Here is a 14,402-nt window from a genome sequence, read left to right on the forward strand (position 1 = left end):
TCTTCTTGAGTTGTTAACGTTCCATTACATACTGGCCATCGTGAATAAAACACTGTAGAAACTATGGATTCAGTTACCTTCCCTTGAAGTTACATCATTGGTGGTTATTGTGAGGGTTGGTTTTATACTTTGTTTATACTGTACTTTGTTTATTCTTAATCCTAGAACACAGTCTTTACAACTGAGCCACCACTCTTGAGATTTTGATGAAAATACTGAAGCGTCTGCTAAGCTCTCTAAGTAAAATTCCAAATTCTGTCTCCTTTGAGGGGGACAGAAACTGAAGTCTCTGCTCATCTTTTTAAAGTTTTCAGCTATTGTTTTTCACTAGCCCCTTTGGGGACATGTCCCTCTTGCATGAGCAGTTTAAGAGTCAACTAAAGATTTCAGAGGAGTTCACATGCAGACTGAAGAACTCCTCTTTATGCCTCAATTTCCAGCCTCTCTGATAGCCCTAAACTCTATCCTTTGGTATCTCAAGCCAATAAAGCTTAGTTTTCTGCTTGCATTTTAGCTCATACTGACTACCTCATACTGACTAGACTGGGAGTGCTTTCAAGGGGAAAAGCTGTATAAAAATAAATCTTAGGCCAGGCACGGTGGCTCATGCCTATAATCCCAGCACTTTGGGAGGCCAAGGTGGGTTAATCCCCTGAGGTTGGGAGTTCGAGACCGGCCTGACCCACATGGAGAAACCCCGTCTCTACTAAAAATACAAAATTAGCCGGGCATGGTGGCACATGCCTGTAATCTCAGCTACTGGGGAGGTTGAGGTAGGAGAATCGCTTAAACCCGGGAGGCAGAGGTTGCAGTGAGCTGAGATTGTGCCACTGCACTTCAGCCTGGGCAACAAGAGTGAAACTCCATCTCAATCAATCAATAAATCTTAGCCAGCATGGTTCCTTTCTTTCAAGGATCAAATTCTTCAAAGAATTGTTATATATATTCTGCTCAAGGTTTATAATTGTTATCTATGAGACTTAGTCTAATACAAGCTTCTCCACCATTACCAGGACTCTTGGTTTTTTTTTTTCTACCATTATCAGGACCCTTTTTTTTAAAGTTCAGTTTTACACTGACTCCATCATTTTCTGTTCCCCTTCTTTGCTTCTTCTTTTCTTTTCCTCAGAAAGAGTTCTGTATCTATTTTAAAAGTCAACTTCATGCCCAAATCCTTGGAATTATCCTTAACGTGCCTTTTTCTCTCACTCCCAGTATCTAATCCTCTGGGTACTATCTTTAAAATAGATCCAGAATGTGATCCATTTTTATCATTTCTACTGCTACCAACAGATCCAAGCCATTCTCTTCTCTCCTCTAGAATATTTTAATAGTCTCTTAATTGGTTTCCCTGTACCCTTCATTCATTCTCCATGTAACACTCCACAGACATAAGTTATCCTATGAAGACATAAGTTAAACAATGTCGTTCTTCTGCTTAAACCTCTCCAATGTCTTTCCATTTTACTCAAAGTAAAAAGCCCACAAGGTCCTATAAAATCTAGCACTTCTATGACCTTTTTGATCTTAGTTCCTATGACTTACCATCTTCTTCATTTTTTTCCAGCCACAAGAGCTTTCTCTTATCTTTTCAACACTCCAGGCATGATTCTATTTCAAGGCATTTGTTCTGGGTGCTGTTAGCTATTTCTGTGACACTTTTATTGCAAATATCCACATGGTTCACTTGCCGACCATCTTTAGGTTTAGGTCTTTGATCAAATGTCACTTTCTCAGTGAAGCCTTCCCTGGTTAGACCTTTTAATATTTTAATTCACCTCACTGAACCCATCATTTTCTGTTCCTTGCCCTTGCTTCTTTTTTGTTCATCTCATTTATAATAATCCAACATAAATATAATTTTCTGTTTTTACTGTTTATTGTCTCTTAGTAAAGATCTATAAGGGCAGGGATTTTGATATGTTTTGTTTACTACTTTTCTCTCCAGAGCCTAGAACAGTGTCTAGTACATAGTAGGCACTCAATAAAACACCTGTTGAATAAATGCATGATTGAATCAACTATGTATTTTGTTCTTTAGCTATCAGAAAAAAAAAAAAGCTGCAGAGCCCTGTATGTGAAAATACAGGCAGATGAAAACCATGTTAACCTCAGTGTTTTAAGCATTTATGTTTAAAATATCATGGACATTTCTTGTACAATGTCCATTGGTTATATGAGCTAGGGTAGGGCTGGCTATATAAGCTAGGGCATTTAATGTCACATGAAACTTGTGTATATGTATATGTGTAAAACAGGTCTCCCCAAAGAAGACAATATCTAATTAAATTTTACAGAACAGAATTTCAAAGATGAATTAGTATGCCTGGCAGAAATTTTAGAAAGACAAGTGGTTCTTAATGTAATTCAGATGACAGCATATATGGAAGACATGGTGTCCTTTGAAGAATACTTACTATATACCTTTATGCCACTAGTAATAATACGGGTCCTTACCACTGAGGATCTTAAAGACTAGGGGAAGAGATGGAAAAAAGTAATGACCACACAGTATGCCATGTGGCTAAAGATACACAGTAAGGGAATAGCAACACTGAGGTAGATGAGGCTTACAATGGCTTCCATAAAGAGCTGACACTTGATCTAAGACTTAAAGGACAACAGATTACACAGATAAAGAAGAAAATAAAGGAATTTTTAGGTAGATATTTTTAGGTACATATGCAAAAGCATGAATGTAAAAGAACATGTAAAAGATGTAAAGAAGGAACTGCAAAAAGTAGTCTGGTGAAACTACATATGGATACTGCAAAAGATGAGGCTGAATGAGACATAAAGAGGCTGGAACATCAATAACTAGTTTGATCTCCACATATAACTAAGAGAACTTTTACTTGTAGAAGATGACTACATTACAGTAAAGGAATATAAAATCATAATCATAAGTACACAAGGCCATAAAAATCTCTCAAGGTAATCACGACTGATGGCTGAATGTCTGATAATATTCATTTGCTACATGTTAATTTAACTCTACTGATTAGTTGCTTACTATTGCCTGTTAGCACGTGCCTAAAGGGGCCTCAAAAATTTAACAACTTATTGAAGAAAAATCCTTAAAACAGAGAAAATTCTACTAATTCATTTTCCAGTAAAGTGGGAAAGGACCATATTATTTGACACTAAGGGACAGAAATACTTAATTCGCACTACTACTGTATAATAGGAAGATAGAGTGAAAGACTCAATGATTTAGGTCTATGTTATAGGAAATTTGGGAGGTATTCTTTCAGACACCGAAGTCACAGAGTAAGTGTAGCAAAAGACTACTTAACTAGCAGTCTTGGCTATCTAGAAAACAGCAGGGAAATTGGAAGTAAGCAAAACATTTGCTCAACAACCAAACAGAGAATACAAAGCCCAGGTATTTTATTTACAGGAGAAAGTCCTGACATTTTCATTCAAAGCCTTTTAATCTTAGGCATAATTTAAACAAACATAGCACTTGCATCCTCACTTATAGTACATTGCTGTAAAAAACAGAGGTGGGTGATGGGATGGGAGTAAGGTGTTATATTATGGTTCACAGACATCACAAGAAATGTAAGATCGCAGCCTTACCACAAAGGACAGAGAAAAACTGTATAAAGCGAACACAGGAACACAAAAAGCACAGCAGTCCAAGGCATTTAGCTGCGGAGTAAATGCATTTAGCTGGAGTAAACAGCTGCACACACCCTTAAGCAGCTCTGAAAATATCACTAAATCAGAATCCATATAACAATTAATATTATCAACGGTAGCCCCAAGTCATCTAGAAAATGTTAACTTACGTTCAATGAACTCTTTTTTAGAAGGCAGGGAAGCATGTAATATATTTTGGAAAGATCCATCAAAACAGTTAAATCAAAAAGCATGGAAGCTTAAAACCACAGGCTTTGGTAAATAAGCTTGAAATTTCATATCTCATTCCTCCAATGTCATTCCAAAATTTTAAATTTCTTAAGGTTTAAAAATAATGTAGCTTCTAATGTGTCTATTTTATACCTCTAGTAGCTTCATCATTCTGGAGAATTTTGTTCTCTTAAAATCAGTGGACAGAATAGAGATTCTTTTTTGTTTTTGGAGACAGAGTCTCCCTCTGTCACCCAGGCTGGAGTGCAGTGGCATGATCTTGGCTCACTGCAGCCACCGCCTCCCAGGTTCAAGCAATTCTCCTACCTCAGCCTCCCAAGTAGCTGGGACTACAGATGCACGCCACCACGTCTGGCTAATTTTTGTTTTTTTAGTAGAGATGGGGTTTCACTACGTTGGCCAGGATGATATTGATCTCCTGACCTCATGATCCACCTGCTTCAGCATCCCAAAGTGTTGGGATCACAGGCGTGAGCCACCACACCCGGCAAGAACAGAGGTTCTTAACTTGAGAATCATAGATGAACTTTAGGTCTATGAACTCCCTGAAATTATTATGCAAAATTTTGTGTCTATGAACTCCCTGAAGTTACATGCACAATTTTTTGTCTGTTTGTAGGTATAGTTTTCTAGACAAAGGGGTCCATAGCTATCTAATTCTTTTTTTTTTTTTTTTTTTTGAGACAGAGTCTTGCTCTGTCGCCCAGGCTGGAGTGCAGTGGCCGGATCTCGGCTCACTGCAAGCTCCACCTCCCGGGTTCACGCCATTCTCCTGCCTCAGCCTCCCGAGTAGCTGGGACTACAGGCGCCCGCCACCTCGCCCGGCTAGTTTTTTGTATTTTTTAGAAGAGACGGGGTTTCACTGTGTTAGCCAGGATGGTCTCGATCTCCTGACCTCGTGATCCGCCCGTCTCGGCCTCCCAAAGTGCTGGGATTACAGGCTTGAGCCACCGCGCCCGGCCTCTAATTCTTAAAGATTATAAACCAAAAAATACTTCAGAATATTGGTTTAGATTAGAAAATGCTTTAAATGAGGAAAAAAGAACTCATTTATTCATAGAGAATGACTAATTTACCTTAACTTTTATTTAAATGTACCATTAATGTAAACATAATTAGCACCCACTGCTATGCATAGGTGAGTACATTTATATAGTATTCAATAAGTTATAATTTCTAAAACATTCAAAATATGCTTAGCTTAAAAAATGCTATCTGGGCTGGGCACGCTGATTCACACCTGTAATCTCAGCACTTTAGGAGGCCGAGGCAGGCAGGTCACAAGGTCAGGAGTCCAAGACCAGCCTGGCCAACATGGTGAAACCCCGTCTCTACTAAAAATACAAAAATTCGCTGGGTGTGGTGGCGGGCACCTGTAATCCCAGCTACTCAGGAGGCTGAGACAGGAGAATCACTTGAATCTGAGAGGCAGAGGTTGCAGTGAGCCAAGATCACGCCACTGCCCTCCAGCCTGGGTGACAGAGTATGACTCTGTCTCCAAAAAAAAAAAAAAAGCAGCTATCTGAAAGGGCATATATATAGCCTATTGACTTTTAGTTATTTGAATATGTAAATGTTATAACAAATTATCTGGGTAATATACCCAAAAGTATAATGCATTTGGTTTCTTATATCTTTCTAATATATTGGGACGTGTTGTAGTCATTCTGGCTAAGCCATTCCTAAGGAAGAATTATGAAATAAAATTTTTTCCTTATCACTCTACTATTCAAGAGTCTCCACTGAAGCACTCTACTTAACTGTGTTATATCCTCTTTAAAGCACCCTATATCTGATGTATTACTCCAGAATTTACAGCAGAAGCTCTCTTAACAGATCTTTACCTAACAGATTTGACAGATTAACAGACTCTCCATTTCCTCTGTAAAACATACTGAATGCTGCTCATAGGATGCTAAACGCTTGTGGTTGCTTGGGTACTCTGTTAAGTCTGCGCCCTTCTACTTCCATTGTTTAGGCTGTTTTGCTTACCAAGTCCGTTGGGTTTGTTGCTAAACTTATTTATGCTAGTTTTCTATGTTGTAATTATGATTTACTTCATGTAAAGAGACAAAGTAAGTGGCCACTACCAAGAGGTTTATTACTTATTTGAAAATCAGGTAAATGCTTTGAAAACCCTCTAAAAAGGAGATGCATACCTCCACAAATAAGGCTGATTTATGTGGGGGTAAGACAGCTGTAAAAGACTAGTGTAACTATCCTGAAAATCTAAGAGGATTTTGTGCTAGGATTACTTTTCAAGTATCTAAGTTCTAGATTTACCTTGGAGCAATCAACCTGAAAACTGATGCATTATGGGTATATTTACACAAGAAAGACAGGAAATCTGATCTATAGGTCAATAGTCAAAGAAATAATCGTGGTTCTCTACTACCAAAATGCTGGTAAACAAATACATAAATATTTAAGATCTGTATGCATCTTTTTGTTTATTTTTAAATGATTCTCGCTTTAACCAACCTTTTGGTTTGGTTAAATGAACATCTCTGGATCCTGATTATTTTGGACATAAGGGATTCTACTATATAGATGTGATCTGTGATCTAGATACTAAATTCTTCTTGCTAAAATATCAGAAGCGAATGGCCTTCTGTGGATAATTCCTTTTTTTTTTTTTTGAGATGGAGTCTTGCTCTGTCACCCAGGCTAGAGTGCAGTGGCACGATCTCGGCTTACTGCAGCCTCCACCTCCTGGGTTCAAGGGATTCTCCTGCTTCAGCCTCCAGAGTAGCTGGGACTACAGGCATGTGCCACCACGCCCGGCTAATTTTTTTGTATTTTTAGTAGAGATGGGATTTCGCCATGTTGGTCAGGCTGGTCCCAAACTCCTGACCTCAAGTGATCCGCCCGCCTTTGCCTCCCAAAGTGCTAGGATTACAGGCATGAGCCACCACACCTGGCCTTCTGTGGAAAATCACCCCAACGGAATAAACTCAAAAGTAGTTTATTTAAAGGACTGTGTCAGTCTACTGAGGGATAAGCTTTGCCTCTCTGCAGCTCTCAAATCACACTGTAGGAAGATGGCTTCATTTACACAAATAGCCCACTTGTACAGGCAACAGAGTCTTCTCAGAAGGCAAATTATTAAGTCATCTACCCTGGGGTTAGCTTGGCTAAGAGCCTAGGATGAATTTGACAACAGAATATGTATCACAATCTATGGTGTAACTGTGGGAATGTCTAGCTGATATTTCCCAGCAAAGCACAGAAATATTCTCATTTATTAGATATTGAATCTTGCTAATTTTGCCTCTGAAAGTTAAAGAAACTCCCATGTTCTAAGAGGTTTAGCTGTTGCTCTTTGATAAATAACAGTATGGATTACTATGGATTTTTAGAAAACAGAGCACACTAAAGGAACACCATTTTCAGAAACTCAAGAAATTTAATGTGAGAAAAACATAATATTTTATGTTATGTTTAAATAACATAACATAAAACATAATGTCAAATATTTTTTCATTCTTAGTACGTATGGAGAAGGCATAAACTATAGTAATATTACTGAAAGGATTCACTAGAGTCACAATAAGCGGCAAAGAAACCTACACCGAGAACCAGAAAAACCCCATAATAAAGCATAAACACAACTACCTGGCTGTTTGTGGTAGGTGAGCTCTCTGCTTGTTAAGCAGAACCATCGTTTCTTAAAATTCTTTTTTCCAATCCGAGTTCTTCCCTGAGCTCTTTTATACATCTCACTGCCAACATAACAGATGTAAACATTTAGCTATAAAAATTAAAAGTTAAACCAAAACAAAGAAGTATCCTTTAATTTTAAATGACATGAATAGTTGTGTAAGATTATATTAAATATATAAAAATGTGTTTGCCATCCATGACTGTTGTATTTATTTTGGCCATACTAAAGGAATAACGTCTTTAATTAATTTAATATTTTTAATTGTACTATGAAGAACAAAAAAGGACCAAATGAGTGATTCCCCCCCCTTAACTTATAATGAACACTGTACATTAAGACTAATAGTGCTGTTACTTTTTTAAAGTACTCTAAATACCCATCATCTCACTATAATTGCAAAACAACTCTAGGACAATATGCACAGGAAATCATGCTTTTCTGCCATAAAGTGTGTAGGACAGTAAAGGTGACTTACCTGACTGCTAATTTTGGCAGTTCTAACACAGAACATAACGCCAGATCTCCTCACTCTTAGACCCACACTCTTTGTACTTACTTAATATCTATACTGATATATGACTTTCATGTCTAATTTGATTAAATTACCCTTCTTTCAGGTGCACAGGCTCACTCGTACCACTGGACTCTTTAGTTTCAGTAGATGAAATTTCATCCAAGAACTAAATGGGGAAATGGGCAAATATTACACTGTGTGATAAGGAACATTATAAAAAAATTCAGTTTATCTTATATGTCATTGATTATAAGGAGAAGTTCTTCATTACTAATGAATACACATGATAGTAATTTATAAAACAAAACACATATTATAGAGGAAATCCCTAATTTACAAATGACAAGTATTACAAAAGTCTTATTTATTTATTTGGAGACAGAGTCTCTGTTGCCCAGACTAGAGTGCAGTGGTGCAGTCTCGGCTCACTGCAACCTCTCCCTCCGGGGTTCAAGTGATTCTCATGCCTCAGCTTCCCAAGTAGCTGGGATTACAGGCATGTACCACCACACCCAGCTAATTTTTTTGTATTTTTAGTAGAGACAGGGTTACAGTATGTTGGCCAGGCTGGTCTTGAACTCCTAGCCTCAAGTGATCTGTCTGCCTCAGCCTACCAAAGTGCTGGGATTACAGGTGTGAGCCACTGTGCCCAGCCTAAAACTTCGTTCTTAAGTTACTTAAAACCCAGAACATATTTCCATGTAGAAATAATTCAATCCATAATTCCTTAACTGCAATTCTGAAATACATAAAGTTCTGAATACAAAGTTTTTAAATCTTGTCTTTGATTTGAAGTACTCATTTAGGGGCATACACTATGCTATAAGAATTAATGTATTTGATTGTGGGGTGCTACCCTAGGTTCCACTGGGGGGTGTTACATATAGTATATACTGATTACCTTTCGAAACTCTGAAAAACTGAATTCTGAAATACTTTTGGTCCCAATGATTTTACATATAAGATTGTGAACCTTTATTATAGGTTAAGGATCACCAAAGTATAGCTCAGAGGGCCACGTCTGACCTGTAGCCTGTTTTTGTAAGGCCCATAAGAATACAGGTTGAACACTCCTAATCTGAAAATCCCAAATGTTCCAAACACCCAAAACTTTTTGAGTGCCAACAGGATATTCAAAGGAAATGCTTGCTGGTGCATTCTGGATTTTGAATTTTGGATTTTCAGATTAGGGATGCTCAACCAGTTAAAAAAATATACATGGAGAGAGACAGAATGAATAAAAGTATTTCAAAATTTGAAAAAATCCAAAATCCAAAACACTTTATCAAGCATTTTTGATAGAGGATACTCAACCTGTAACTATTACATTTCTAAATGTAACAATTAGGGTTACATTTAGGATTGTGAAAGCGTTGTGAAAACAAAGACTAAGTGGCAGAGACCTTATGTGATCAGCAAAGCCTAAAATATTTTCTCACTGTCCCTTTACAGAAAAGAGTTTGCCAACTTCTACTATATATAACTGATTTTAACTCTGAGAAATGGTATTTCACAGTCATGACTGAAGTGTAAACAGATTATCTGGGATAATCTGGAAATCTAATCACCATTTATAAACTTTCCATGGAGAATGTGGGAATGTGGTGACTCAAGAAAATTTGTAGTATCCATCTTTACCAGGTCAGCCAGTGAAGAACATTTAACTTCACAAATATGCTACCTTGACTGGTTAAAAGCTTTTTAGTATTTGGTTGTCTCTTCATGGGAAAGGGAAATTGGCACTTCAGGGAACAATTCCTTTTTCTTTTCTTTTTTTTGAGATGGAGTGTTGTTCTGTTACCCAGGCAGGAATGCAATGGTGTGATCTTGGCTCACTGCAACCTCCACCTCTCAGGTTCAAGTGATTCTCCTGCCTTAGCCTCCTGGGTAACTGGGACTACAGGCGCCCACCACCACGCCTGGCTAATTTTTGTATTTTTAGTAGAGACAGGGTTTTACCATATTGGCCAGGCTGGTCTCGAACTCCTGATCTTGTGATCTGCCTGCCTCCACCTCCCAAAGTGCTGGGATTACAGGCATGAACCACCATGCATGCCTGGATGGAACAATTCTTTTCTTTTTCTTTTTCTTTTTTTTAATCTACCATTACCTTGATTTTCAGGAACAATTCTTGTTCTTAAAGAATCCTGTTTTGCCTCCTAAATGAGCTATCAATTTGTTTAGTTCATTAGGTGGATATTACAAACTCAGAAACTCAGAAAGGGTTTGCATTTCTTTGCTTTTTCCTTTATACTTTTCTACGTTGTTCTGCTTAGGACTTAAACAAAACAAACCACATTCCAATAAGGATAATATTGAGGCTCCAGTGCCTATTCTAAAGTAGAATTTTGTAGAGACAGTCATTTTCTCCTAAGACTGGCTGATGATTGCCTGCCAGAGCTCAGACTTAAGGAGTTTTTTTTTTTTTTTTTTTTTTTTTTGAGACGGAGTCTCGCTGTGTCGCCCAGGCTGGAGTGCAGTGGCCGGATCTCAGCTCACTGCAAGCTCCACCTCCCAGGTTCACGCCATTCTCCTGCCTCAGCCTCCCAAGTAGCTGGGACTACAGGCGCCCGCCACCACGCCCGGCTAGTTTTTTTTTGTATTTTCAGTAGAGACGGGGTTTCACTGTGTTAGCCAGGATGGTCTTGATCTCCTGACCTCGTGATCCGCCCATCTCGGCCTCCCAAAGTGCTGGGATTACAGGCTTGAGCCACCGCGCCCGGCCCTTAAGGAGTTTTCAAATGGAATGTTTATTTCTGCTTGCTGGGAGAAAATATTGGTAAGTGAAAGAACAAGAACAGAGTTCCTTTTGCATTACATATGGGTAATGTGGGTACAAGTATCCAAGGGAACTGAAGAAGTGCCCTACCATAGCATCAGTTCTCCCAGATGGACCATCCACTAATGGAGTCTGAGTTATGTGAATATTTTATTTCTTAATATATACCTGAAGTCACTGATTTGTTAGCAAATATTATCTATAATAGTTTATTTTATTTTTTTGAGACAGCGTTTCGCTCTTGATGCCCAAGCTGGAGTGCAATGGCATGATCTCAGCTCACTGCAACCTCTACCTCCTGGATTCAAGCAATTCTCCTGCCTCAGCCTCCCTAGTAGCTGGGATTACAGGCGTGTGCCACCAGGCCTGGCTAATTTTTTGTATTTTTAGTAGAAACGGGGTTTCACCACGTTAGCCAGGCTGGTCTCCAACTCCCGACCTCAGGTGATCCGCCCACTTCGGCCTCCCAAAGTGCTAGGATTACAGGTGTGAGCCACTGTGCCCAGCCAATACTTTATTTAGGAACTATGGGGTAAATACAGAGATATAAAGTGAAAGAAAACCCAGTAATTAAGATGGACTATAGGCAGGGTGACTATAGGTCCCAGTTTGCTCAGGACCATCCCCATCAGGGGCCATTCCTATCATCCCAGAATAATCACTAACAGTATTTTTCACTCTTAAAAGTGTTCTGGTTTAGACATCAAATTATATGGTCACCTTGTTTATAGAACTATCCAGGTTATCCTTTCTAAACTCTGCAGGGAATAGCATATGATTCAGAGTTATACTCTTATTTTCTTCTGCATCAACAGTAAATGTCACTAGTCAGAGTGCCAATATAAAATGAGAAATTGAGCTTCACAAGCTTTTGCAATTTATAGCACTGCACATATCTTGCTGTAACTACTAAATAATAAAGGAAACTAGGATATCAGGGTAAAGTATCCTATGTCAGCTTAGGGATTTAGAATCAAATCTGAGACAGAGGCATACTATGGCGATAGTCCATTAGAATGTGAGTGGGTGACTCAGGACAGATCAGGAACAGACTAAACTCCTGGTACCCTTAAATCCTTTCTCCACTGACATTATCAACTCTACACATTCTGATTATATCAGGGGAAAAAAAAATCAGATACTACCATAGCCTTGGTCACAAAACATGGAAAAACAACCCTCAAACAAAAGACAGTACATCATAATCTTGCCAATAAAAGTCTGCCTACAGTGTCACAAATGTTTCAACAATGTCCTAAAAATAAAAGGGCAGCTTTTTCTTTGCCTATTCTTTTGAAAGATTCATTTTGAAAGATTAATATGCAAAAGCCTTCAACTGGTTTTGTCTAAAAAATTTTTTGGTTCTAAGCAGGCACCTATTGCTAGATGTAAAAAGATCAATCGGTTTTCACTTACTAAGTCTCTGTAAGAATCCTAAGTATAAAAAAAGGCCCAAATGTACACCTCAACAAAATAAATACTCTGGCAACCAACTGCTAGTTATGCTACAGAAACTGAATGAAGTCTTTAACATTTGGCTTTGTTAATTCGGATTCATTAAGTTAAGAGTGTGATACATAAAATAGAGTACTTTCTTCAGGCCTAGTTTAGATATAATTCATTTCTTTCCTTATTTTTTAATTCTTAACTTCTAGACTATATGGGATAGAGTACTTCAAAGGTTAACTTTTCTTTATAAATTTTCAGCATTTTACAATAATGCTATATTTTGTTTAGATGATTCAGGACTAAAGACTCAAGAAATTAAAGATCCTTTCAAAACATTCTCAACTTCTAAGTGAAGTGATTTTTGTATGCTGCAGGACTTGTGTTCAGATATTATATACTACAGGCTTTTGTACATTTATAGTAACTTTCCTCAGGTTACTACCATGAATTTATATTGTTCATTAAATGTTCAATAATGTATATATTTTTTATTAGGGCAATTAAGTGCCCACTCTACATCAGGCACCATACAAAGCCTTTACCCCCAGAGACCAGAGGTTCTCAACCAGAAGCAATTCTGTCCTTCAAGGAACATTTGGCAATACCTGGAGGCATGTTTGGTGGTCAAAACAGGAGGCATACTTACTGCATCTAATGGGTAGAGGCCAGGGATGCTGCTAAATATCCTGAAACGCACAAGCCAGCTCCTCAGAATCAAGAATTATCTGACCCCAAATGCCAATAGTGTCACTTTGAGAAATCCTAACCCTAGATATCTGTAATTTGTGTTTCTAAGGCACTGGCAAAAGTAGTAGTTGTTAAACTTATTTAGGTATTTTCAAAGCTGAAAAGCACAGCCCTGTATAAGAAGAAAAAAGAAAAAGGAAGCCTTTTGACGAACAGTTTAAACATTATTATTTAAACTGGGGATTGATATAATATATATAAAATGTTATTTCCCCTATGCTATGTGAAATAAATATTAACAATTCCAGAATAAAATAATCATACCTTTTAACTGCCATAATATATCCTTCTTCTTGAAACATTTTGAAAATTCACACATGAATGTCTCTTTGAAACTTGACTAAGAAAAAACAAACACAAGGTTTATATGTGTTAGAGAATTAAGAATAGAACAGACTATATTTTAAAGCTTAGGATTAAGGCCTAAAAGGACTCAATTATATATTTTCAGAGTTCAGGGCTTGGAGTGGAAGACTTCTTTCAAAGCTGTCATGCGATTATGGCACAAGCAGGCAGACAGACAGACTGTCCTGCACTTCCTTACTAGGCTCTCTTTGTCTTATTTAGCAGTTTTCATGAAACTGCACTTTTTTTTTTTTAATGTTCTCATTAAACTATTTTTTTTTTTTTTTTAATTTTCTAGAGACAGAGTTTTGCTAAGTTGCTGGGACTGGAGTGCAGTGGCTATTCACAGGTGCCATCATTGTGCACTGCAGCCTTGAACTCCTGGCCTCAAGTGAGTTTCCCGCTTCAGCTTCCTGGAATTAAAGACACAAGTCACCATGCCCAGCTTCTGAAACTGTCCTCTTTAACAGGTGACTTACTTAAAAGACAGCTACTGTGTCTGTGTGTGTGTGTGTATAGTTTTTAATTTGGAAGAAGGTAAGTCAAGGAGAAAGGATCATAGGATGTAACAACATTTAGAAGTGTAAAAACAAAATAAAAGATGTAAGGACTTACCTTGCTTTTGGACAGACTCCCCAGCTTCCCAAAGTTTGTATAGTTTTGAGATGAGAGTTAATGTTCTAATTGTCTGTGCATCCTAAAGAATGTAAAAAAGACCAAAACTACCATTAAGTTTTCAAGAAAATAATTTATATAAAAAAGCAGAATAGAGTAAATGGACTACATTGCTGTAAAACAATGACTCCAAAACGTTCAAACCACACACAGTTAAAATCTAGCTAAGGCTGGGTACAATTCACCGGCCTAAGGAATTAAGAGACTAAAGAAGCCATGTATAATTAACAATTCTTCCCAAAGTAATTATTAAAGATGTGGTGCTTTTAAAAGTCATATATATATATATATATATATATATATATACACACACACACACACACACACACACACACAAACACACACACTATTAG

General features: G+C 37.7%; 1 protein-coding gene across 1 annotated transcript in view; it reads right to left on the minus strand.

Moving 5' to 3' along the window:
* RASA2 (RAS p21 protein activator 2) overlaps nucleotides 1–14,402 on the minus strand; it is a 137,771-nt gene that overhangs the window by 22,772 nt on the left and 100,597 nt on the right. The window contains 7 exon segments of the mRNA XM_017862366.1: nucleotides 7,492–7,598; nucleotides 8,147–8,222; nucleotides 13,295–13,339; nucleotides 13,342–13,369; nucleotides 13,617–13,634; nucleotides 14,007–14,038; nucleotides 14,041–14,071. Of these exon segments, the coding sequence (XP_017717855.1) occupies nucleotides 7,492–7,598; nucleotides 8,147–8,222; nucleotides 13,295–13,339; nucleotides 13,342–13,369; nucleotides 13,617–13,634; nucleotides 14,007–14,038; nucleotides 14,041–14,071 (337 nt within the window).

Source organism: Rhinopithecus bieti, unplaced genomic scaffold (genome assembly GCF_001698545.2).
Source record: "Rhinopithecus bieti isolate Rb0 unplaced genomic scaffold, ASM169854v2 scaffold_2654, whole genome shotgun sequence".
NCBI lineage: Eukaryota > Metazoa > Chordata > Mammalia > Primates > Cercopithecidae > Rhinopithecus > Rhinopithecus bieti.